Below are 27,414 nucleotides of genomic sequence, written 5' to 3'. Positions count from 1 at the left end.
AAAATAACTTTTGATTGACTACCTTGGTAGTAATCAAACTTGCCCACCGAGTTTCAATAGAGAGTAAACATAAGTGGAAAATTATATTCGATTGCTTCAATGCACAAAGAAAAGATGCCTTTACTGAATAGAAAAGACATAATTTTCAATAAAATTAGAAGCTTGCGAGTTTATGGGGCAGCAGACGCTATATGCAAGGAATTAAGACCGGGGATTTCCCTCTGCGCGTTATTTCCGCGCAGAAATCCAAATTTTTCTTTTTTTTACGTAATACATATGAACCAGTTTCCCCAAATCTCATTTGCTCGGCTCAACATTCAACCCAGCTGAGCTAAAAATAGAACATTGCCGCACGCAATGCGATGTGTGTTGGTGATGCTTCATACGGCAATATTCATCCGACGGCAAGAGACTGAAGCGAATACAGTGCCGTTCGTTCCCGCCGAAATGTGCTTGCATAGCGTCCTCACGCACACCAGCTGCGCTCCCATATGCTGATTGAACGAAAGAAAGATGCATATGCGTAAAAATAGAACAGAAGCACAGAAGCACGGCTTGCCGCTGATGCTACGATGGTAAAGCCGACCGATCCACAGTGGCGGAAATCCAGACAAAACCTAAAACAAATCGTTCTTTCGTGAAGCTGATATTATTTTAATTTTGCACATTTAGTCAAGGATAATTCCTCAATTTGTTAATTGTAGTTGGTAAATTTAATTTTTGGTGACTTGGCTCAAGTTGATGCTGTAAAGTATCTCCTAAACATATATGTATGGGGAAATTAAATTTGACTAAATTTTTTATCGGGAAAGATTCGGAAAGAACTGATATCATGCATTGACATATATATTTTGTCTACTTAACATTGGTTAGTTTGGCGAATTGCGCCTTGCTGCACCAAAGCGGAAAATTTACTGTTTCAAGGTTAGAATTAAGACGCACATGCTGCAGATCCTAAGTGCAGCCACATGCTGCAGATCCTAAGTCATGGGCTTCCGTAAGTCTTTGGATAGCATAGCATATGTCGGATAACTATTTAAATTTCAAAATGAACTCAGCGTTACAAGATTACTGTTGCTAAATTTTAAGCGCAATCGTTGGTTTAGTCGAGCATTTGTATGGGGGACCACCACTGCGCGGCGGCACATTGCCATTCCTTCTTTTAGGCGCATTCGTACGGGCCGTACGGGAGAGCGTTGAACGTGTTGAACAAAGCACGATGCTTTTTGAAATTGCTACATGAGGATTATTTACAGACTGTTATATAGGGTATGTGTGCTTTTCTTAGCGCTTGATAGCAAAAGGACATGAGAAAAGTTATGTCTAACGTTTAGCAGAGAAGAGGATTTTTAATTACTGAACGGATATCCTATCCTAAAAAGTTTTGCATTGATTTCCTCGCATCATAGTGAATCTACTTTTATCTCCAATAAATGAACAGCGTATCCAAGCGGTTTCAATAGTTTATATATTAGAGCATCATTACTGGGTGCGAGTGTTTTGATCACCCTCGCTGCTCTGTCATTTTAGTTTAGTCACTCTTTTTCGCACCGGTCGCTATTTTCGGTTATCATTTTGGTGGCAGCATTCCGTACCGGTGACGTTTAATAGTTCATCAAATAGCAGCGCTGTTATCGCGCTACCAAATTTGATCACCTGTCAGCTGCGCTACTGTTTTAGCAGCGCGTTTAGTAGCGACCGGTAAAGTGTCAAGTAATGATACTGCGCTGCCAAACGGCTTATACTCACCACGGCATCTTGTTCTATATAACTATATAATATATATATATATATGTTATATGTTATATATATGTTCTATATAACTTATAAGTTAATGTATTGAAACTGTATATTTTAATAACCAACGAGAAAAATTAATATTTTCTTTTCTCAACCCATTAATACTTCCAGTATAGGAAACGATACCCTAGCAGGATGAATTCTGTTGCTTATAGAGGCAATGAATATATGCCCAATTCGATGATTTATATTTGTACGTATCTTCTCACATGTTATGTGTATCGATGGTACAGTGGTGTAGTAACCGCTTCCCGTTTCAGAGGTCACGAGTTCGAATCCAGAGTAGAGCGTTTTGCTTTTTTTTGGCACGTTAAAACAGTTTTTTGGCCATAACTCTGAAACGCAAAGTTCGATCGATCTAATTTTAAATAGGAACCAATGGGACTGTATTCCGCGTCGAATGCAACTTGTTGCGAGCAAATCGGATGATGCTAAATGCCCAAAAACGTGTCTCACATTTTTGTACACATACACACACACACACACACATACATACACACATACAGACATCACCTCAATTCGTCGAGCTGAGTCGATTGGTATATAACACTATGGGTCTCCGAGCCTTCTATAAAAAGTTCGGTTTTGGAGCAGTTCTATAGCCTTTCCGTATACTTAGTATACGAGAAAGGCAAAAATGAATTTTTCCAGTACATTATTTTCGGCTCACAGTATGTGGTACGGTCCAGTTACAATCCTTGTTTTAGCTGAGAACAATAAGGGGTGTAATATACGAACCGTAGAATGATATTAAAGAAAAAATCGACATACCGTATCCTTTATCTTCTACTGGAAGGAAGAGCAATTAGCATATTTTTCTATTTATTTAATAAAACACGATCTTTATGTATTATTATTATTTTACGATTTATTGTTAACATAATGTGAACTTAATGTGACGTCTGCAAACAAAAATCCATATTATGGGATGTATGGTCTCCAGGAAGCTGCCCCCATTGTGAGGATGTAGTATGGACTGCAAGAAATAGTGGAGAGAAATTCCTATGTCATAAATCTGCAGGCGTTATTTAATTTACGAAACATGACTTACCAATTAATTTATAAAAATGAATTCCGAACCAAGTCCTCCCGAGATTGCGATCATCTCGATTCTCCTACTCAGGACCTGTTTGGGAACAAAAGAAAAACCATTAAAGAGCATTATATTTACACTACTAAAAATCCACACATATTTATTGGCAAAAATCCATAGATTTTACTTATTGTCTGTTTCCTTGGTAACAAAACGCGCCGACTGTTTTTTAGGCACTATCAAAATCGTCGCCAACATCTTTATTCTAAAATTATGTTAGTTTTATTAGAAAATAATGTCAATCTGCATTAAAAACAGGGCTCAATTTTGGGAAATAATGTGATTATTGAGTATATAAAATTTTGTTCACAGTTGATTTGACAGATCTTATGGCCATTTCTGCTGGCGACGATTTTGGCGTCAATTTGTTTTGCGACGATTTCAAATCGTCGCGGCCGATAAGGTGGGAAATTGATAATATTATGTATATCAGCGCACACATAACCATTCTCCACGCGAACTACTTATAAAATATATATCCAAATAAACTTTATGTGTGGTCTCGAATTAGCAATTATTTAATTTATGTGTGGTTACATATCGATTATATTAGGGTGGAGCTATTGCAAAAATTTATAACGGCGACACATACACTGTAAACCTCGCATTACCCATTAATGAGGAAAAAATACACTCTTTTTTATGATATATGAAACTGTCACAATAATGGGTATTTTAAATTTTCTAATAATGGGTATTTTATCCTCATTTGATTAAACAAAGCGATTACCCTTTAATGAGTGAAAAAGCACTTCTAGTGCCCGTGTTTGACAAAATCGGTTGTGCTATCAATTTCAAGTGCTGGATTTGTTTTGCGGAAACTGCTCCAGTCGCTGTAAGTAAATATTATCATCAGTGCCAAGTTTTTGTGCAATAATGATTCACCAGAATAATGAAAATTACTATTTTTCTTGGTTTTCAGATCCTATTGTACATTCTGGAACCGAACAAGCGCAATCCTCTGATCGCCGGACCGGCGGAGCATGATTGGAAGCAGAAAAAACAACATCAGTAGGAGAACTACTCCCGCAGTAATCCTCACATTGATGATCACTAAAACCAGAACTCCGCTCGAAGGAACGGGAAAATTAGATCTGACGGATTACCGTTTTAGAACGAAAATCGGCACGAAATCACCCTGCATCGCTCAAATGGACGAAGAGTATGCTGTGCTTCCCGGAGTGCTTGGTTTCAACGTATGGCGATCAATCGGCGGATCGCAAGACGGAATGCTCTATCAAGTTTCCACATTACCGAAAGAAACAATCATTGACATAATGCAATTGTAATTGTTCTGCTTATCTACTACTTTATTTGAAATAAAAAAGAATTTAATCGAATGTAATTATTTTATTTTTATATCTTTAAAAACGGATCCCAATTTTTCCCGCTGTAGGAATAAACAAAAAGGGCAAGAAAAAGGGTTTATTTCACCCATTTTAAGGCAGCCTCTAAAACTGATAATGAGTAAAAATTACACCTTATTTTGACGTACGGCTTCAGTACTCATTAATGAGTAAACGCAGTTTACTCTTTTAATGAGTTGAACTATTTAACTTCATAATGGGTGAAATTTCACCCATTAAAGAGTACTTTGGTGGCACAGTGTATATCTTATACTAATGACACACTGATGGTATTCGTACCATGGTACAAGTTGTACCACAGGTGTGTCGCCTTGTACCATGCTGGTACAACGTGGAAAACCATGGTACAATATGTACTAGGGTATATAACCGTGGTATACCACGGTCCTTGTACCACCAGTGTGTCTTTAGTATTATATAGATAGTTTTGGCAGTGTATTAATTCACAATAATAATTATTATTCATTATAATATTTATTATTATATGAATTCCGATCACTTACCTGTTTTTTTTCGGTGCGAGAAACTGCATACGAAAACTTTTACGGAAAAATCTGGTTCCATCGCAACAGTATTTTTCTGACTATAAACAAACACGGAAAATTAATATTTCAGTCCATCAAAAACCAAACGCATACTCAATGCAGAACTTCAACGGTTATTGTGAATTTATCATGAAATGATACGGTTCTCAAAGTATGTGTGGAAGCGCAACAACTTAAGAAGATACATAATTATTTTATAACCACGTGCTGTATTATTGCAATACCCGAGGCTATACCAGTTATAATTCATTCACAATTTATTACAATTTTGTTTCAAAAGAATGAACGATATGAAATTATGAAAGAATAATAAAGTGTACAATCATTGCAAACGGTATAGTAGATTTAAAATGCTGTACAATACTATAGATCCCATAAAGATTCGCTATTGAATCCCAAAAAAAATCACTTCGTAGTCTCTCGATATCGCAGAAGTACTCGTTTTTGAATCCCAAAAGGAATCGCTTCCGAAGCCCAAAAGGATTGAAATTACAAAACTAATCCTGTCAAAAACCCAGAAGGAATATCAAAAGGATTCGTTTTGGAATTACAGAAAGATTCGTTTCCGAATTCTAAAAAGATTCGTTTCAAAATTCCAGAAAGATATTCTTCGGAATCCCAAAGTCCGATTCCCTCAGGAATCTCAGAATCTCAGTAGGGTTTGTTTTATAATTCATTCCACGAACTTAAAAAAAAAATTCGCCTTTCCATTCTGGGGATCATCGTGATATTCCTATATGTGTTTTTGAAGAATAACAAAACATTTTAAATGAACCATCTCAAAAAATATGTATCCTCTCGAATACCTGTTTTCAGTGTTTGACGTCGTCCCAGAACGCCGACTTCCGTGCCGCTCGGATATGTTCTTTCCACGGTGGTGATTCGTCCAAAACAGCCTGGCAGTTTCGAGCGACAGGCCACACAGCTTCCGCCTTGCCATTTCATCAGATTAGAAGATCATGTTCAGGACGATACGCTATATTCCATGCCATTTCAGAGCTGCGGATGGCCTGAACAGGCCAACGAATGATACTCTAGCCTTCCAATAGGCGAACAATGCTACCGGTATAGGAGGAATGGTAATCTTGAAGTGTTGAATTTCACTATGCCATTTCAGCATTATATAGAAAACATCGTAACCCGATCTGTGGGTACAAAATTAATTTTCTTTGTAATTTGTACAGTATTGAAAAAAAAAAATAGTAAGTAAGATCAATAAAATATTGTTTTAGTGCAAATTCAATAAAGCATTCAAAACCGAAAATTCCACCCCATAAAAATATAATGATCAAAATCATTTAATTTAGCATCATACATTTTGGACGATTTTACACCACAATAATTTACATCGCTTAAATTACATCGTCTTATTTATTACATCGTTACAAATTACGTCGCCATTGTTTATTACACAGCAAGCTCTTGAGTACGTCGCGCTGTGTAATATTCAACAACCGATGTATCCGCCGGGTTGCAGCGATTTCGATGTAATATTCAACAACTTTTTTTGCTGTGTAGTTTTAGATCAACCTGTAGTTATATTGTAAAACGATTAAATATAATCCAAGTAGTAACAATACTCCTTAATAAATATTATTAGTAACAACAACAGGGCAAACCGTTTTCAACTATGCGGGCATGCCCCTTTAAATATACATTTTCATATGATTTGGTACTTTTTCCGGCCTTCCGATAACTACCGATTTTTCTACAGTCAAGCTACCGATTTATCAAAATATAATCTGGCCACTCTGACTGCTGTAAGAATTTTGTTTCGATTCTTTACTTTCCCGATTCAGTGAACGGAATTTAACATGTAATTGAAATAGAAAAAGAAATTTCTTTTGAACACGATACCAACCTTTATGCGGGATGCAGGGTCACACGGAAAGGCCTATTGGTCTTGACGAGGTCACATAAAAAGGGCTATCGCGTATTTTCTTCTGAGTGCAGATTTCAACACGAAAAAATCTTAGCGAAAAAGTAAACAGAAAGAACTGTCAAACTGTCACTCGCAGTAAAACTTTATTCAATTTCTTTACGGAAATTAGTTGTAAAAATTGTGCAATTCGCTCATCCTAATAAGTTTTCCAACAAATCTCGGTTTAGGGTTTTTTAATTGACACTCAGGTATTTATTTCAATAGTTTATTTCATTGCAATCATCAAACGTTACATAACCGATCACCGGTACAATATAACATACATAATATTTTATATTGCTCACAGGGGTTATCGAAGTTACCGGAATGCTCGGCCAATTGTCATGTAAAAGATTCCCTGTTTTAAGGAGAACGCTATCAACAGCACCAAAAATCAATCCTGCAATACTGTCCAACACGAAAGCCTTAGATCGCTACAAACCGGGTGGATACTATAATGGGTTTGTTTGCACGCAAAGTCAGTTTATCAAGGACTTCAATATGACTGCTTATCAGTTCTCGCACGAGAAAACCGGTTTGGAGTATTTGCATATTGACCGGAAGGATTCCAACAATGTGTTCTCCATCAACTTCCGTACCACTCCCTTCGATTCTACCGGGTTGCCGCATATTTTGGAGCATAATGTCCTTTGTGGATCGCAACTGTTTCCAGTAAGGGACCCATTTTTCAAAATGCTCAATCGAAGCTTGGCCACTTTCATGAATGCGATGACCGGTCCGGACTACACACTGTATCCTTTTTCATCTACCAACGAAGTAGATTACAGAAACTTGCAGTCAATCTATTTGGATGCCGTTTTCAGACCAAATTTGAAATATTTGGACTTTTTGCAAGAAGGATGGCGGTTGGAACACTCAGAGTTGCAGAATAAAAATTCCGAACTGGTTTTCAAAGGTGTGGTGTATAATGAAATGAAGGGAGCATTTTCGGAGAATTCTGCTGTTTTTGGACAAAAGTTTTTCAATCAAATACTGCCGGACCACACGTATGGGCACGTATCTGGGGGAGATCCGCTGGAGATACCAAAGCTGACCCATGACGATTTGGTGAACTTCCATCGTAAATACTATCACCCCAGTAATGCTAGGATCTACAGTTATGGAAATTTTGATCTGGATAAAACAATGGATTATGTGCACCACCAATATTTGAGCAATTTCGAAAGAATTGATTCAAGGTAATTGTTTATAACGCAAATATTGGAATTTGTATGATGTAAAACATTCTTTTTACGTTTCAGCTATAGTGTCATTCCTTCTCAGAAGCGTTGGGCGAAACCAGTCCAGAGTCATATCCAAAGTCGCTACGATAATATGGGAGCACCGCTAGAACGACAAAACCAAATCGCAATAGGATACTTAACGGCAGATATTACCGACGTATATGAATCTTTCGTAATGTACATCCTGACTGAGCTACTGGTGAAGGGTCCGAATTCGTACTTTTATAAGAGCCTCATTGAACCGAACATCTCCGGGGGCTACAATCAGTTGACCGGTTTCGATCCACATATTCGTGATACGATGTTCGTCGTGGGATTGCAAGATCTTCCGGTGGAAGATTTCGGAAAGGTCCAGACAATTTTTGACCAAACAATCGACGAAGTCATTGAGAAGGGCTTCGACAACAACCATCTAGAAAGTGTGTTACACCACATTGAGTTACATATGAAACATCAATCGACAAAGTTTGGGTTGGGATTGTTATTCAACCTGACACCTTTATGGAACCACAACGGAGATTTGATCAAGTCAATGAACGTCAGTGCCCTAGTTGAGCAACTGAGGGATAATCTCGCAAGTGAGCCAAAGTATTTGCAAAGAAAGGTTGAGTTTTATTTCCGGAACAACACCCACCGGTTAACTATGACTATGTCACCAGATGAGAAGTATGATAAAAAGTTCAATGAAAGTGAAAAGAAAAATTTGATTGGAAAGGTCGAGAAACTAACAGACATCGATCGAGAACGTATTTTCAAGGAAGGGGTGAAGTTGTCGGAAGAGCAGAAATCAATTCCAAATACTGAAGTATTGCCATGTCTCAAATTGGAGGAAATTCGCAAATCTGCCGAGAATAGTAACATAAAGCAGAAACTGATTGGAAGCGTGCCGATCCAAACAGTTCAGGTCAACACCAATGGTGTGACCTATTTCCGAGGTATTCTAGATGTCAAGGAACTTAGCGAGGAGCAAAAACTGTTGCTTCCGCTGTTCAATGCTGTAATCAATCAGTTTGGCACTAAACACATCAACTATCGCGATCTGGATCAACTGATCAGCTCAAAAACCGCAGGTAGGTTTCGAAAAAATATTTAACAAGATTTTTCTTTGTAAAATGTTCTATTCTCGGATAGGTATCAACTTCAGCACGCATCTGGTCGAAGACATCAACGACAACGGACGGTACGAGTTTGGAGTTTTGTTTGGATCGTATGCCCTTGAGAAAAACGTACCGGATATGTTCGAAATACTGAGCAAAATTTTCAAAGAAATAGATTTATCTGATGTCAACCGATTCGAAATGCTGCTAGAAAACTATATGTCGGAGCTCTCGGTTGGAATTGCACAATCCGGTCACCTATATGCCATGCAAAGTGCTAACGGGTTAGTAACTGAATCAGGCAGATTGAGGGAACAGCTCATGGGAATCGAACACATTGCATTTATGAAAAATTTGACGAAAAATAATTCGCCCGAGCAGGTTCTCGAAATGCTACGTCTAGTGGCCGAAACGCTATTTAAGAAAGCTAGTCTTCGGTGCGCATTGAACTACGATACAGACAGTGAATCGAAAACACTATCTCACTATGAGCAATTTATCTCTAGCATTCCATCTCGTGTATCGAAAACTACATGGAACATTTCCAAGACTTTGGATCCCTCATGCCGCCAAACGGTAATGAACATCCCGGTCAACTATTGCGCCAAATCGATCGTGACGGTACCGTACTCTCATCTGGACTATGCACCTCTCAAAGTGCTAGCCAAGTATTTGTCCTCCAAATACCTGTTGCCGGTTGTGCGGGAGCAGAATGGAGCTTACGGAGCAGGTGCTAAAATATCCACTGACGGGTTGTTTAACTTCTTCAGCTACAGAGATCCAAACTCAAGGGGAACGTTGGACGTTTTTGATCAGGCATACCAGTGGACCGTTGACAATCTTAGCAAAATGGACGGTCAAACGTTATTTGAGGCCAAGCTTGGTGTGTTGCAGCAACTGGACGTTCCCATTGCACCCATCGATCAGGGAATGGATCTCTTCCGACACGGTATCGACGAGGCGCGATTTAGTCAGCATCGAGATGAGGTACTTGCAGTTAGTAAGGATCAATTGATGCAGGTCAACGAAAGGTACCTGAAGCCAGGTGCCGTCGAAGTAGTCGGAAAAAGCGTCCTCGGTCCTCAAAACGATGGCCTCGCAAAAAATGGCGAAAACTGGACCGTGTTTGCATTGTGAACTATTAATAATTGATAAGTTAAGTTATTGGCAGCCGTTGGCTGTTTTGTTATAAATAAAATTAAAATAACTGATTACACGTTGCTTAAATTGGAATATTTCAGAACATGACATTACATTGCGATACGGACATTGCGATACGCACGATGATACTTTTATGCCCAGGGAAGTCGAGGCAATTTCCAATCCAAAAATTGTCTTGACCGGCACCGGGAATCGAACCCAGCCACCCTCAGCATGGTCTTGCTTTGTAGCCATGCATCTAACCGCACGGCTATGAAGGGCCCCTGGAGTCGATTGTATTCTTTCTAGTTTTATTGCATTACTAAAGCAAATATTTCAACTCTAATACATTTTAAGTGCTCAGTATTCGGATAGTATATGTATCACATAGGGGAACTGCTTCGTTTTCCATCTCACTGATCATATATTCAACTCATCGCGAAACAAAGAAATACGGCACCAATTTCGTCGCATATTTTTGCTAACATATATTTCACTCACTGCTCACTGCTGAAAAAAATCACAAAAATACGAAACAAATCAAATAACCTACCTTTTCATTGCTTTGTTTTTTTTTTTGTGGGATGAACGCACTAGAAACTCGACAATCTTCTCCCTGAGTGAGTCACATTCACTTTCACTTTTCATCTTCAATGGTTTTACGGAGCGTGTGCTTCTTCCCATCAGCAATATCCACTTCATGAGAAAAATAATTTAAGCTCTTTTAGTGGAATGTCTTCAACTGTCTAAGACGAGTTTAGTACTGTAGTGTTCGGTTAAATCATCTGAACCCCTCGAATATGAGAAATACAACATATCGTTTCGATACTATCGTTTATGCTATAGTATTATACTATGGTATAAACGATAATATCGAAACGATATGTTGTATTCTGTACCATGAAGTTTTTTTTGTTTTCAATCAACACTTTGAAGCTCAAATGTCAGCTTTTTTCAATTTCATCCCTTGATCAGATTTGTTTTCAAAGTCAGCATCTGCAATACAACATATCGTTTCGATACTATCGTTTATGCTATAGTATTATACTATGGTATAAACGATAATATCGAAACGATATGTTGTATTCTGTACCATGAAGCAGCTTTGAACATACAGATCGTTCTCTTTTGATCTTTGACTTGTAGTACAGTGTGGCACAGTCGTGCGTCAATCGCATGCGGAAGGATTTTCTATCGACGAGTACTGTCTCTAATCTAGTCGAATAGGATTTTTTTTTTGCACAGTTCTGTTTTCTCCATGCGTCCGTCTCGTCGCAACCAACTTAGCTGTCTCAGAGAGAACAAAGCAGAGAAAGGCACTGCTCGTCGATAGAAAATCCTTCCGCCCGCGATGGCATATGAGCAAATCAAACCACCTTCCTTTTGCCAGTGGAGATATATCAGCTTCCACACTGATATTCTTCCCTCCCCCTCCATACGGGAGTTTGGCAGAAGTAAGGTCGTGCGATATGTGCCATCACAAATATTGCCCTCCGCTCGCTTTCAAATCGATTTCTATAAAAACATTCTTCATGCCTGCCGTATTCTAAACGAAACTATCGATTCTGTACTTTCGTCTCTAATTCTATCATGAACATGTACGTCTAAGTTTGAAAGATGATATTAGCATTTCCATATCATTGTAAATCGTTTAACTTTACGTAGAAGTAATAAATACACTTAAATCATTAATTAGTGTTCAATAATGTTACTTCTAACTCGAAAATCAAAAACAATGCAATCATTTTATCGACTAGTCATCTTTACTGCACAGATCTATTAAAACTATTTGGAAATTTAGATAAAAAAAAGCAACATTCCTATCATGACTGCTTGTAATGTGACAGGTGACCGGGAGGCGGCTACAATTTCATTTGGTCTCTTGTGATATAACTAGCTTCTTCACTAAAAATGGATCTTCTTTAAGAGAAATAAATACACGTCCGAGTTCGTGGTCAGTCAAACTAATTCTGATTTTATTATCATCAGCGCTCAAGCACAAGAGCCCTGCTCCACTCAATACTCTCTCGATACAACAATATTCTGAGAACCCTACTGGATGGATTCTTCCAATTTACCGAACAGTAATCTTTCGCTTAGTCATTACAACTCCTTCCCGCTTATCTATTTATCTATTATCTATTTATCTTATCTATTTCTGAAAATGCTGAACATCTATATCAAAACTTGAAGATTACTAAAATAATTAAAATCAGAAAGCAAACTTCTTCATTCATGTTTGCATGTTGGAAAATCCACACTGAATTAAACTAAAGAAAATGCAGTTCAAATGTCGACCATTCTATAGTTCGATAGTTTGCTTAAACTAATAATACTCATAATCTACTTTCCTCCTTTTCTGCGTTTTTCTCTTACTACGTCTACAATTCACATTCCCTTCCGGAACAAGCGCGCTCTCGCTGGCCTGGCTAGCTGAGGTACCAACGGTTTGGGTGTATCCAAGCCCCTCTCCATCTCGAGAAGGCAAAGGATTCCATAGAGGATCCTGATCCTCTTCGAACAAAAGGGAATCGGCCGCGAAGCCGTAAAAGTCCGAATCTGTATCATCTTCTTCACTTCTCTTCCTCTTCTTGCTGTGACTTTCGGAACCGCCATAGGTTCCTTCTTCAAAACTGCTGTTGTTGCTATTGCAAAGTTGTGCTGAGATGCTGGGACTCTCTCCACTAAAAACAAAGCGTTGCGATCGTCTTCGGCGAGAGTCCTTAGGGATCTTGATTTGCCGTCTGTGTGCCGAAACGATCCGCCCGCTGAGGTTAATCTGTAAAACATTTGGAGAAATATGCGTTAGGTATGCAGCAGGTAACCATTGTCTAATGTCAGTTTTGTATGGATTTTTATAATACAATAAATCTCCTTTTCTCAAATTTGTTAGCGTGCTGTGAGTGTTTTCTGTGTTGGTAGAACATGCATTGTTGAAATCTTCCGATTTTGTCAAGTTGTACTTAAATCTATACTTCGGGTTAATTAAATCCAACGTCGTCTTTGGTTTGTATGAAAGAAGGCGCTCTGAGGGAAATTGTTGTCCGATCCTACGCAAATATTCCTATAATTCATCAAGAAATAATAAATCTGTACATCCGTGTCTAGTCTTCTTGTCTCTGGGTCAACCAAAACTTTCTTCAGGCCATCCTTAACCAAACGCACCATTCGTTCCGCCTGGCCGTTGCTTTCCGGATGGTATGCAGGACTCTTCATAACGATTACTCCTTGTTTCTTGAAAAAGGTTTGAAAATGTTCTGAGTTGAATGGAGGGCCACCATCTGTAATTCAGTACATCTGGCAACCTGAACCTAGAAAATATATTGAGGAAAACCCTGATAACTTTTTTGGTATCTGTGCCAGTGTTCATTTGTTCAATTTCCACCCACTTTGTGTAACTGTCCACTACTACTAGGAAAACCTTCCTCTCAAAAAAGAAAAAATCAGCGTGAATACGACTGAAAGGTTTGCTCGTTGGGGTCCAAGGCGCATACGGTGGACGTTTAGCAACAGAAGAAGTTTCTAGGCAAACCCGACATGATCTCACAAAATCCTCAATATCACGGTTCAACCCGAACCAGTAGATAGTTCGTCTGGCCAGTTGCTTGATCTTATGCATTACAGAATGGATCCTATGAAGTAGCTTCAAGATACTCCTTTTCATAGAGTTCGGAATCACTACTCTGCCCTGGAAAAGCACACAACCTTCGATTTCTTCCAAATCTTGGTAATGAGAATAAACATCCCGAAACTTTTTCTCTAAACGATCGGGCCATCCTTTCCTCAGGTACTCCATAATCCTCAGAAGAAATTCGTCTTTTCCCGTTTCAGCTGCTATCTTCTTATAATCCAATGGGAATTCTTCAGTGAAGTTTAGGCTTTTGACGTATTCTCGATCCAACTCCTTGGGAACCTCCTGAGAAATTGGAAATCGCGAACAAAAGTCCGCGTTTCCCATTCTTGCTGACGGTCTATAAATTATATCATAGTCGTAGATGGCAAGGTCTATGACGTAGCGTTGTAACCGTGTAACAGAAATAGAATTCCTACCTTCCTTCCCGTAGATGCCAATCAACGGCTTGTGATCCGTGTAGATTGTAAATTTCTTCCCGTACAGGAACTAATGGAACTTCTTCACTGTGGTAACAACAGCCAAAGCCTCCAGATGAAGAATTGGATACTTTTTCTGTGCTTCGTTGAGTGAAAATGATGTGAATGAGATGGGTCTTTCTTCTCCATTCACTACGTGCGCGATTACTCCACTGAGGCCATAATTACACGCGTCAGTAACCACAATCACCGGTTTGTCAGGGTCAAAGTATTCTAACACATTAGGTTTCAGCAAAAATTGTTTACATTGGTTGAAAACTAGGTCACATTCTTCAGTCCAATCAAAACGTACGTTCTTCTTCAAAAGCCCATAAAGGACTCTAATCCAGGAGGACAAATTTGGGATAAATTTGGAATAATAAGTAATCACACCCAAAAAAGCCTTAAGTTCCGTAACATTCGGCGGAGCGCAAGCTTCGCGGATAGTCTCTACTTTCTCTGGGCATGGTAAAAGACCAGCATCTGTCAGTACATGACCCAGATAAGGCAATTTGTCTACAAAAAACTTGCATTTTTTAAAGTTTACCTTTATGTTGAATCTAGCCAGTCTTTCTAGGACCAAATAAAGTTTCTTCCTGCAATCCTCGAAGTCCTTACCGGCAATTAGAACGTCGTCTAGATAACAAAATACGTACTCTAACCCTTTAAGTACCTGATCCATTACTTTCTGGAAAATCGCGGCACTCGACGATGCCCCCTGTGGAAGTCGATTATACGCGTAGAGGCCTTTGATGGTGTTGATCACCATGAACTTTTTAGATCGCTTAGAAAGCAAAAGCTGGGAATAAGCTCCAGCAAGATCCAAAGAACAAAATACTTTTGAACCGGAGAGCGCTGCGAATAAGTCTTGTGGCAGTGGTAAAGGATATTTGTTTGGAATTATAAGTTTATTTATCGAGACTTTACAGTCTATTACGAGACGTATCCCCTGATCCTTTTTTATCACTACTATCACCGGTGAAGCCCATTCACTAGCTTCTATCGGCGAAATAATACCGTCTCTCTCCAGCAAGTCGAGATGATCAACAACCTTATCCCTTAATCTTAAAGGAACCTCATACGCTTTCTTAAACACGGGTGTATCATCCTTAAGGATTAAATCACCCTCAAAACCAACAATTGGATTTACCAAATTTTGTCGAAAAGTGTTGGAAACTTACGCTTGGCATCATCGATCACTTTCTCACTTGCGAACTCAACCGTCACGGTATTTACACGCTGATTTATCGTCGGCTCCAAAAAAGTTCTGAGCCATCAGTCGAAGAAAAATGTCCAGCCAGCTTCGACCCATCAGAGGAACAAAATCATTAGCCACTTGAAGAACAATCAGGTACTGGTCACTCACTATTCCATTGAATTGCACCAAGACTTTTAATTTTCCCAAAATATCCAGCATGTTACCGTCGATGACATAAAGTTTCCTATTGCTTTTCTCCAAATGGCATTTCCAAAATTGCGCAGGAAAAGATTTTTTGAAATCACAGTTTCAGCGGAGCCACAGTCTACTTCCATCGATAAACGCCACTTGTCGATAAATTCCTCAACATAACAAGGTGCGCTATTCCTACTCTTTGCAGAAACCATCATGCAATGAATGTCCTCATCGTCAGATTCAGACCCATTAAATTCTGCTTTGAGACGCCTAAAAATGAACTAGAGGGTTTCGAACTTGGTTTCGAAGGCTTGGGAGAGTCGATAAATTTCACTGATTGCATAGACTTACGAGGACTCTTCCTTTTCAATCTGTAACAAAATTTCTTTGTGTGTCCAGTTTTATGACACTTGAAAACTTTTCCTCATTCTCATTCCCAATCCTTCTACCTCCGCTTCCGCTTCTAGAGTAGAAAGATCGATTACGCTCAAAACTCCTGCTTCTATTCCTAAAATTTTGCCTAGATGGGTTACGCTCAAAACTCCTACTTCTATCTCGGAAACCTTGCCTAGTTGGATTATACTGCTCTCTTCTGCCCAACCTAGCAACGACACTGGTTCTTTGTTCCTCGTCACGGTTCACAAAACGCGTACTATTTGATGATAGCTCTTGATTGACGATCAACTTCTCAGCTTTAGCCGCGGTCAAATCATCCTCATCGAACAAACGTTTTTGTAAATTCCGGTCATATGTTCCAATAACCAACGCGTCCCGAATGGCTCGTTCCTTAAAATCTCCAAAACCGCATAATTCTGCCATCTGTTTTATGGCAAGTACAAAATCTTCGCACTTCTCGTTGCCCCTGTCTGCGGGTCCAAAACTTATATGTATGGATTACATCGGAATCTTTTTTATCATATCGTTTTTTTAATTCGTCTGTTATTTGTTTGTATGTTAAATCTTTAATGTTTTGTCCCGGAAAAAGCAGTTTTAGTTGGCTATAAACTTCAATGCCACAAACGGCCAAAAACGAAATTTTGTATCTATCGGCAGTGTAATTATTGTGCTCGAACAAAAATTCTAATTGTTCCAAATATTGGGAGAAGGGGATGGATCCCGGCACGTACGGTTCTGTCGTCGTTGTCAAAGACATCCTATTCATCAATATCAAAATAAAAAAAACGGAAGCACAAATGCAAAAGCTTATAAATTTCTCTAAATTGCACAAAAACGACTGACTGTTCAATGAAAACAGCAAAGGAAAGGAAACAAAAACAACATACCTGTAATCTTTACCCTGCAGTGATGGCGCACAATCCAAAAGCACTCCAAAATCAACCAAAAGCAGGCCACAATGCACAGCAAACAACAAATGCACCCGCAGCAGAAAAAGCAACAACAGCAATCCACAACAAAACTCCTTCAGCAACAGCAAGCCCAGCTGATAATCCGCAGTTTGTATAGTCACCAATATGACCGAGGTCAATGCTTGAGTCAATGACCTTCCACCTTGCGAACAGCGATCCACCAGTACTCAACAACAACAGCAACCCCCAACTACGAATGCACTTTCGCCGACGACCGCAAAATGCACTATACGGCGAGATTCACTTGCTACACCATAAACTGTCAAAGGTCAGTACTCACCGCACTCAGAAAGAGAACGGAAAATGGTGCTGGCTGGACCTTGCATAAACCACAGTTTATCAAGACAAATGAGCTGGTATATAATATCCAATTTCTTTGTGCTGTGGATGAAAGAAGAAAATGGTGGATATTATAAATTAGCAAAAATAGTAACAATATAGGATTGTTTTAAGATAAAAGAAACAAAAGCATTTCTTTAATAGGATCAAAAGTACTGTAAAGTACAAAGTACACTATTCCTCTACACAATAAAAAAAATCTATTGGCACAAAAAATAGCTAGTTTTGCAAAAAGCGTTTTTTTATACAAGCAACACCAATCGATAAAATGTAGAGAATTGATCAATCACAGACCACCCTCGAAAAAAAAATGAATTCGAGTTTTTTACGCGAATAGCATTAACGTCTCACTTTCACTAAAAACCAACCTGCGCCGAAAAATCACGCCAAAAGCATTCACCAGCGGTCGTGAAAAAAGGGCGGAAAATGGTTCAATTTTATTTTTATTTTTCTCGTCGCCACTGATATAACTATAGCTTCTTCACTAAAAATGGATCTTCTTTAAGAGAAATAAATACACGTCCGAGTTCGTGGTCAGTCAAACTAATTCTCATTTTATTATCATCAGCGCTCAAGCACAAGAGCCCTGCTCCACTCAATACTCTCTCGATACAACAATATTCTGAGAACCCTACTGGATGGATTCTTCCAATTTACCGAACAGTAATCTTTCGCTTAGTCATTACATCTTGAAAATGCAACTGTTTCGGCTTTCACATGACAGTGACGAAAACTACCAGTACTGATACAGAATGGCGCGGTCGTATCGCTTATTAGAGTGAATCCAGATCCAACGATGCCTACCAACTAACTGATAATCCTTCCTGTGTTTTTTTTTGCGGAGACGCAGAGGTAAACACGGTTTTCAAATACCAAAAACCACCTACTAACTGACTACAAGGACGTGACCGGCGCCGTTATTGATCATTTGAATAGTTGAGTCACTGAAACTTGCACACTGAGAATGCTTGAACAATCCCGGTCAGTCATTCAGTTGATTTTTTGTGCAATTTCACTGATTCTGGCCAATCACGGAGTAGCAACCATTGATATGTGTAGTTAGTCAAAGCTAAGCTAAGATGATCCACTTCATGTTTTCGTCCACGAATTTTGAGGTGAGCCTCGGGTTATTAAGCTTTGAGACTCACTTCGTTTACTTTCTTCAGCCGTTTTTTACGCGTTTTTTTTTAAATGGTCGGAGAATCAGATCGCTAAAAATCAGGGTTTGCAGAAATCGCTCTCAATAGATAACGAACAACAATAAAAGTGAGGCAAAAACCTCTTCGAATCATAACAAGCCATGAAAACAAAGCTATCGCACTTGTATACAAGGTGGAAAAAACCCACCGATGGGGTTTTATAAAATGCTTTGTTCTCGCTCATTTTATGTTGGGGATCATATTTTTTTCGCACAACTGTGTAAAACAAGTTGAAATGCAGCATCAGAACCGGAGCCTACCGCAATTGGGGCTTATTGAAAGAAATTTATCATGGGTTGTAGCCCCCCGCATCAGTTCATTATTGTAGTAACAGCTACCGAGAAACGTATCTCACGATATGCTACCTATCGAGAGTGTATACAGACATGATAAGTGAAAGATTCTCTCATTCTCCTTTGGATTCAAACCCTGCTAAAAATCGATTTTTTATTAAGTAGTTTTTTACGCGGAACGTGTTCCCCGCGTAAAAACCGAAGTGTTGTAGTTCTTTGGGTGATTTTCTTTCTCATTAACTCCCAAGCGGTCTGTTCTATTCCGTCGAAACTTTTATTCAAACATTTTATCCCTATTTACACATTATCAGAAACACTGTCCATCCTACCAGTATGTAACCTGTCTACTGACCACAACGTGACACAAAAACCGTTTTTCTTCGGAAGTTCATAACGGTTTTCTTTTTCATATGGTTTGGCCCTTTGTGGTTCACAACTGCCTAAATTGAAAATCCTAATTCTCACCTTCCTTGTCCAGCACAGCTGCTCGTTATAATCAACATTTTAATTGAAAGCTATTTTTTCAAAATGGAAGGACTAAACAGAGAAAAAACGCAGATAATTGATTATTCTAATTGCAGTTGAGGGATGAAACTATCTTACGATGGACAACATAACCTTCGATCCTTTAACTGACAAACATAAAAAAAAAGATGCGTGAATTGGGAGGACAATAATATAGCACGTAATTTGAAGTAGTAACAAAGAAGGCTCGTTCTTATATTTTGATTGGTTATGTGTAAATTCCTTTTTGTGGGGTTGTATTTCTGCTAGATGAGCGTTCGATACTTTTCCGCATCGGAACGTGGGTCAATCGCGTGCACTCTCTTTCACGTCCGAGCGAACATTACACATTGCAAGTTGGTCTACTTAGAGTGAATGTTACATAAAATCGTCGTACTCATCGAAATCGTCGTATTTTGGAGCGTACTCGTCAAAGTTTTGCTGAAAGGGAAACGAAATTATGGAATCAAAATCATTCAACAATTTATGTTCATGACATTATTTATTGGAAAACATTTTCAAGAAATTTATTATATTTTTTTCTCGCCATTTCTTTTACTTCTACTGTTCGATTGAGTGTTGTTAGTAATCATCCGTGCAGTTTAAAAGCACAAGTCGAATACTGTTTAGTCACTAAATTGATATTAATTCATTGCAAAATCAGATCTACAATACCTGAAAACTTATATTTGAGTTGTATAATGTACTAACGTATTCTTAAAAATGCTTTTCAGGGGTAATTTACGGAATCCATAAACACTTACATTTTCACCATCCATCCGTAGTCTGGCTTTGATCTTTCCGCCGGTTTTCTTCTTGGGCTTGTCTCCCTTCTCTAATTTCTGTTTCTCAAGGTAGAGATTGTCGAGGATACCTTTCACTTTCCTGATGTTGGCTGATGGCACTACGAATAAATGTGTGATTAATTAGCGCATAAGTGTCGATCGAGCATGCATTACAACTTACAACTGGCAAACAACTTGGTAACAAGATCCTCCAAAAAAGCGCAATATTCAGAATCATTCCTATAATTCGAGAGCTTCTTACTGATGGCATCAGACAATTCGATGAATTCCTCTTTACTGGTAGGGTGCATACCATCGATTCCCCCAACCATTGCTGTGACTCCAAATGTGTCCATGGCATTCTTCAGATCCGATTCTTCTTGAAGTTTCTGAAGTCGAAGCTTTTCAGCTAATTTCTGTTCAGGTGTCATATCTTCTGCTTCCTTCTCTAGCCTTTGTCGCTCAGCTTCTTCAAGTTTTAGTTTCTAGAAGTAATGTAATTGTCATTTTTCCAAATACATATAAGGCATAATGTTTTCAAACCTCTTTATCTAAAATTTTCTGTTGTAAAGTCTTTTTCGGCTTAGCCTTCGGTGTTTCCACTTTTTCTTCGTCCTTCTTTTCCTCAATTTCGTCCTCGTCTTCCCAACTGTCCTGTTAATGTAAAAATTGAAACGATTCGAATAGTATGAACAAGAGCGCTTCTCGCAATCTGACCATCTGAAGATTTGGTGACGAACGACATTGAATAGAGGCAAATAAAGGCTTTCTACGCAGGGTAAAAGTCAAAGGATAGTAACTTAATCATTTTGGTTGAATCTGACCATTAAAGTTGAAAAAAAAAATATTGGTATAAATCATCTTAGTATAAATGTATGTTTATCGAACATAGAATTATATGGTTTTACATATTTCAGTCGCATACGAAATAAATATATCTTCATTACACTAAAAGATATTGATAAAAATATTATATAAAAAATGATAATATGCAAAATAGTTTGTAAGCCACTGCTATTAGTTATGTACCATAGATTTGGCAACCCTTTCTCGCATTATCAAACAAAAAGCACAAAAAGGTAAAATCGTACTCACAGAATGCGAATAAAAAGAAATACGAAACACATGGGTCATACCTTCACTTCTTCCTCCTCATCTTCACCGTCCCATTTGTTGACATCGGGTTTCTTAGCAGGAACGGGCACTTTCTCCTGCTCACTGAGTTGCTCTGTAAATAAATCATATTTCAATCTTTAGCCTCTTAATTAATCAAACTATCAGTTGCTTCTGTCACATCTGGCATTCGTAACACAGTACGCCTTTTACTATCGTTTACTAATTTTGGGGGTCGACTAGCGAGGACACGCAGCCAGCACATTGCACCATCGTCGTCAGCAAGAAGGTGGAACCAAAGAGTCAAATGGCATACAACCAGAAATGCACACGTCTGGTTGAGGCACTTTCAAGATGATTTTTTCGGCACGAAAAACAACGGCACTCACCCCAATCTTCTTCCATCGTGGATACGATCGTCTCGTCGATCGTTTAAGCAGTATTTGAACGCGTTTTGACTACGATACTACTAGGATTTTTCAGGATTATTGCGTAGCACACACAAAGAGCGAAAGTTTTGTCGTGGTAACTTTTTCTTCTGGCTGCTGCCGTCATTCTTTCGAAGCGTGCGAGCGAGGCACATTTTTTGACACATTTGACAGTTTGGATTCGAAAGGGTTTGCCCGATATTTACACCGTCGCATTTTGAACGCAGGTTTTATACACTGAAAACCAAAACTACACAAAAGTGGGATGTTTTCACTCAAAACCGTAGTTTGGATCAATAACCCAAATTCGAGTAAAATGATTTTTCTGGCACTACACGCCCGTTCCAAATCACTCAGAGACTGAATAAAATTGTAGGGTCATGGGTTCTAGCACATAACATATAGGTATCTTCGCCGTGGAATGTGGTCCTTCGATGATTTTGGAACGCTAGCGAACCTAGCGGTGGAAGTCAAGCTTCACTGAACAACGCACATTAGACAGAGCAGCATCGCATGCTTTGCTATCTCTTTCTGTCGCCCTGGATATACGGGAGTGCCGTTCGTCGATTGTTGATACACAAAGAGCCTACTTTGAAATTTGCAGTTTGTTCTATGATGTCTATCTGTTTTGTGGTTCTAGTCCCATTGAAGGGAAAGTGCACTCAGGAAAATCGACACATACTTTATGGCAAAAATCCATGTATTTTGAAATATGCATATCATGAGTCGGCACATACTTAATTGCATATAAATTCACACATGGATACTATGACCTACATGGTTAGTATGTGTGAACACTCATGCAATGCATGTGGGCGCATGGAATATATATGTCAAAACTATGGAATCCATTTTGCTACCCCCATTGCAAAAATCCATGTGTGAACTCATGAATATAATGCGGAGTTTTTTGTGAGTGTGGTTACCTCCAATACATTTTCCAAATCAATATCTTCCACATAACATTGTATTGTTTTTTTCCTTCAAAACGCGAAATGCACAGATCTTGCAAGAACTTTCCAACCAAATTGCAAGCAACGAGCTGTCAACTTTTGGTTGTCATATCGCGAAGCGCTATTCAGCGCACCACTTCCGAAGTTAGGTTTAACGTACGGATTGTGAGAAAAATCCAACTTCGCTAGCTCCCAATTCCAGGTTTCAACTGGATTGAGTATTTATTTTACGGTTTTGAAAATTGGATATTTCTTGGAATATAGTCTGGCTAAAAAGCAAAGATTTTATTTGACTCCTCCAAGACCGTAAACATTTTTTTTTTTTGCGAAGTACCAAAACATTTTTATTTTCATTGCCAACAATAACACTGGTTGCAAGATTTTCAGACGTTCCTCAACATTTGCTTGTCAGATTTCATGCATTTTGACATTCCACTGCAACCTGCAATATATAAATTAACGTCCAAGTCGGGTGGTTTAATCCCCGGAAATAGGCAATTAACTTTGAATGAACCAAAATTGTATTGCCGTCTCTTTTTTTTCACGGAAATCTCACTCATTTTTCGTGATTTGAAACGGGCGTGTAAGTAGTTGGTTTTCTTCTATTTTTCTACCTTGTTAGGTACGATGGAGGCGAAAGGCAAGGATCGGACCGGCTAGGTAACATAAAACGCCTCAAAACAGAAATCAGTTGTGTGCAAACATTTATTTTACATTTATCTGCCCATCTCACAGTAACGTTTTCTCTTGGTGTCTTAACAACTACCCTGCATGCCTGCTATATTTAGATAAGATTACCTAAAATTAGGTTTTATTTTTACCTAAAATTAGGTAATGGACCTTTACTAGAAATATCGGTAAAAATTAGCGATAACTCTCGTTTCTTTTTACCTACTTTTAAGTATTTGACATTTTCAGACGATGACGTTATTTTTTTTTTACCTAAAATTAGATTTTTCTTGACTTTGCGAAAACAAGTGTTTCTGCTGGGTCTTTGCTGTTCCTTCCTGTTCCTGCCGCTGAATCCTTCGGGCAATATCAAGATATTCAACGATTTAAAACTGATGGTAAGTGGTTGATTGAAAAGGGCCAACTTCCGGGAACAATACAGAATTCCGGAAAATTTGTTTTTTTGGTCTCCGAAAAACTTTCAGGATGGATCAAGACTTGAACACCTGTAACCTTCAATAAGGTCTGCTTGGCAGTGCACGTGTTGGTTGGGAATGTTTGTCACGGGTCTGCTTAGAGCCCCTCGCTGGCATTCGGACGATGATCAACCACCCTCAACGTGGGGAATGGACGCTCCTAACATGAGGAACAGACGCTCGATCGGATTAACACATCCGGAGAGGAGCAAATCCCCATTCCCTGTTAGCATACGACCATAGTTCCCGCCGGGATTAGTTACCTGATCTCCCCTAAGGTTGCTCGTATCTCGGCCAGCACCACGGAGAGGTAGTGATAGAAGTTGCTGGGTATATGGCTAAGGGCCTAGCATTTGTAATGCCATACAATAGGGACCATAATCCGCCGGAAAAAATAGCCAGTTTCCAAATTTATCTTAGGGTCTGTCTCAATTGGATAATTAAACTGAAATTAAACTAAAAAGTGACATTTCAATAATTATCAAATAACCCTGCTCACAGAGCAGGATTACTTTTGACAGATATCGAATCATTTTCCATCGATGTCCTATTGGAATTGCTGGGTAGCATCAGCCATTCTTATAATGGGGTGATTTTTTAATCTTCGAACTGTCATTTTTAAGTTTAATTCTCCAAATGAGACAGACCCTTAATAAACATTAAAAAAATGAATCAATTGAAGAATTTTGTTTTCTTTAAACAAAACATTAAATAATAACCGAATAATCGGTAATTTTTAACGTTTTTGCAAAATCAAAACAAACGTCAAAAACCTATTTTTCGGTAAAAAGTAACGATCGGAAATCGGTACTTTTTAACGATAATTCTTGCTCATCACCATTACCTAACTTTAGGTAATCAATGATTACCTACATTTTAGGTATGTGCATTTTAGTTCGATTATCGGTATTTTTTACCGAGGCGAAGGCGAGTATAGCCAAACGAACTGTCAGTTAGTGTAGCCAAACGAGCATGACGTCACAATTGCAATCCAAGCATCGAAGCGTGTGACGTCAAATTCGCGTGGTACACTGTGAAAAAGTGGAAAAACACACTTCATCGAAATGACCCAGCCGGGCCTGCGCTCGTCTATAGAGCTTGCTGACGTTTAATCATCTTTCTCTTTCAAGCACAGAAGCAGAAAAGGATTTGTTTTCATCGGGAAACGTTTCCCGGTGAAAACAAATCCTATCCTGCCTACGCGCTTGAAAGAGAAAGATGTTTAAACGTCAGCAATCCTTACACGGAAGAAAAAAAGTACCCAAAATTGAGTATTTTTAAACTTACTTTTGAGTTATTTTTTCTCTTCTCTTTCATCCACTCTTTCTTTTGTTGTCAAAAACAAAAGAGCCAAACAATCCAACGACGCCAGTTCAATACGGGAAGCCAATTTTGAGTTTTATTACCTGAGGTCGAAATTGAGTGAATTAAACTTACATTTGGGTAAATAAATTTTCCGTTGGGTACTTTTTTAACATGGGAGTAAAGCAAGGGGTGGGACCCCGGATAAAAATTTACAGTACCTCGTATGGCATAATCCATTGAAGTACAATAGATTGTATGGTAAACAAAATAATCTATTGTACGTTTATTGTAGTTTTTTCACGGTCATAAAAATCTTTTATTGTGCTAACTTTAAATGCACAATAAATTTAACTGTTACCAATACATTCTATCTTGTTTTTATTGTTGGCTTTTGTTTTGTATTGCTCATCCCAAAACTAAATATATTATACAAGTATTCTAACTGGGTGATCAGAAAATCCATCTTGAAGAAAAAATTATATAATTTTTAAACATTTAATTTGTTTACTGTATTAATGAAATAACAAATGAATACAATAGAGTAACAAAAGGTTTAATTATTAAATGAAAAAAAAAGTTTTATCGATTTTTAAATAAATACTTTTTATTTCAGGTCTTGAAATATTCATGTTATGACCAGGTTGAATTAAAAATATAAATAGGAACGAAAACTTTTGCATAACATTTTACTCGGAGATTGGCTGGATTTATTTGAGCGTGTACTTTTTGTTTATGATTAGTGGAATGAAAAAATGAAACTGATGTTGTGGTGCAGGAAGTGTCCCTTCATTATACGGATTCTGGGAGTGGGCAAGCGGCGGATCATAGGCTGCTGTGTCGTGGTGAGTATCTATAATGTTAACATCATAATACCGGATGATTTTGATGCGGGAGAACTTTTAAAAGTACCTTTAGGAAGGGGTTCTTAATTTCCACCGCCGAAGCAGTTCGGAACATTTGTGTTAACATGTATCCTTGTTCCTTTTCAGAAGGAAGTTTATGGTAAAACCACGTAAGACTGAATATCGTTCGGCAGCTATTATTGGCCTATCTTACCAATTAGATACAATAATAACTGATACAGGTAACTTTTCCTTTTTTCTCGAAATACTTTATGTAAGAAAACTGACATGCTTTTATAATTTACATTTTTTACAGGTTCACACATAACCTGATGTGTTAGAGAAAACGACTAACTTCGATTCACCCACTCAAGAAAAAACAAGTCGTATGTAAGTCCTATAGGAGACATCAAGCTCTCTTTCCTGGTGGCTGAAATTACACCGTGCTCAGCGAGTATAGCGAGGTGCATGATCGGCGCATTTGATTTTAACGTCAATGCATCAGTGACTAAGTAAAAGCAAAGCGCCAAACAACAATACTAACACATTAAATTTTGGATTGAATGAAAACTAATTTGAAATCGAACAAAAACTGGATCAAAACAAAATTTAAATTGAATTCAAATGAAATTCAAATATAATTAAAGTAAATTGGAATTAAATTCAAATTAAAATTATTGTTGAATCACATTGAATTGAAATTAAAGTAAAATTAAGCCTATACTAAAATAAAATTAAATTGAATGAATCGACTGCTTTGAGCGTGCTTACAGCGGCACACTAGGAGTTAACTTTCTGAAATCAGTATGGCGAAAGGCATCTAAGGTTCGATTTCTCCAAATTAAGCACTTTAATGGAAAAAATATTTGGTAGGCGTAGTAGCGGACACCATCCCTCATAACCGGTACCAAACAGTTTTACATGAAAAGTTCCTAATTTTGAGAAAACCAGCGTTAGATGTCTTTCGCCATACAAATTTCTGGCGGTTAACTCTTGCTGGCTATTTTGTGCATATACTATAGCGCCTGGATGTGGCTGCGGCGGGTAGAAAATCAGCCACTGCCAATAATTCATTGAAATAAATTGTAGGACATAAAGTTGTATTGTATTTTTATTGTAATATTAGAGTAAAATGTATTCTAAATTTTATTATATTTCTACTGTAAAACAATAAAAAAAGTGAGAGCAAACATTTAACATACATTATTTCCTATTGTTTTGTCTCTCTAAATCGTCTCATTGGAGAACCGTTGAATCAATTGTTTTGCTCTGAAAAATGTATGGAAAATTTTCGATTTTTTTATTGTAAAGATACATAACAACCCCCCTTTTTTATTGTAAAAGTCCCATTTACCATTTATTTTATCGTGGAAAACCATTATTTCCTATGTGATTTAATTGTTAAAATTCCATTATATTAAATGGTAAATCCTCTGTTTTACATGGTGTTGT

The 27,414-nt window shown here is 38.2% G+C and overlaps 2 protein-coding genes and 2 long non-coding RNA genes across 4 annotated transcripts; 2 read left to right on the top strand and 2 right to left on the bottom strand.

Moving 5' to 3' along the window:
• Nucleotides 1-2,642: 2,642 nt before the first annotated feature.
• LOC134215217 (uncharacterized) lies at nucleotides 2,643-2,932 on the bottom strand. The gene is made up of 2 exons (XR_009980076.1): nucleotides 2,852-2,932; nucleotides 2,643-2,776 (listed from the first exon to the last, which is right to left on the bottom strand). It is a non-coding gene; the product is annotated as an uncharacterized LOC134215217 (long non-coding RNA).
• A 3,844-nt stretch (nucleotides 2,933-6,776) lies between these two features.
• LOC134210931 (presequence protease, mitochondrial) lies at nucleotides 6,777-10,281 on the top strand. Its single transcript, XM_062687370.1, has 4 exons — nucleotides 6,777-6,935; nucleotides 7,034-7,925; nucleotides 7,989-9,040; nucleotides 9,102-10,281. Exons 2-4 carry the CDS (start codon nucleotides 7,054-7,056, stop codon nucleotides 10,202-10,204), a joined length of 3,027 nt encoding a protein of 1,008 aa, XP_062543354.1. The 5' UTR covers nucleotides 6,777-6,935; nucleotides 7,034-7,053; the 3' UTR covers nucleotides 10,205-10,281.
• Nucleotides 10,282-19,142: 8,861 nt separating this feature from the next.
• LOC134215216 (eukaryotic translation initiation factor 3 subunit J) lies at nucleotides 19,143-21,884 on the bottom strand. Its single transcript, XM_062694441.1, has 6 exons — nucleotides 21,679-21,884; nucleotides 21,313-21,404; nucleotides 20,720-20,830; nucleotides 20,358-20,661; nucleotides 20,156-20,295; nucleotides 19,143-19,832 (listed from the first exon to the last, which is right to left on the bottom strand). The coding sequence occupies exons 1-6, from the start codon at nucleotides 21,692-21,694 to the stop codon at nucleotides 19,770-19,772; spliced, it is 726 nt and encodes a 241-aa protein (XP_062550425.1). The 5' UTR covers nucleotides 21,695-21,884; the 3' UTR covers nucleotides 19,143-19,769.
• A 1,783-nt stretch (nucleotides 21,885-23,667) lies between these two features.
• On the top strand, nucleotides 23,668-27,145 carry LOC134215215 (uncharacterized). Its single transcript, XR_009980075.1, has 4 exons — nucleotides 23,668-23,737; nucleotides 25,734-25,962; nucleotides 26,110-26,204; nucleotides 26,279-27,145. It is a non-coding gene; the product is annotated as an uncharacterized LOC134215215 (long non-coding RNA).
• The last annotated feature ends 269 nt before the right edge of the window (nucleotides 27,146-27,414 follow it).

The sequence above is a fragment of the Armigeres subalbatus genome, chromosome 2 (genome assembly GCF_024139115.2).
Source record: "Armigeres subalbatus isolate Guangzhou_Male chromosome 2, GZ_Asu_2, whole genome shotgun sequence".
Lineage (NCBI taxonomy): Eukaryota > Metazoa > Arthropoda > Insecta > Diptera > Culicidae > Armigeres > Armigeres subalbatus.
Note: the sequence above shows the minus strand (reverse complement) of the source record. Positions and strands in the feature narration are given on the sequence as shown.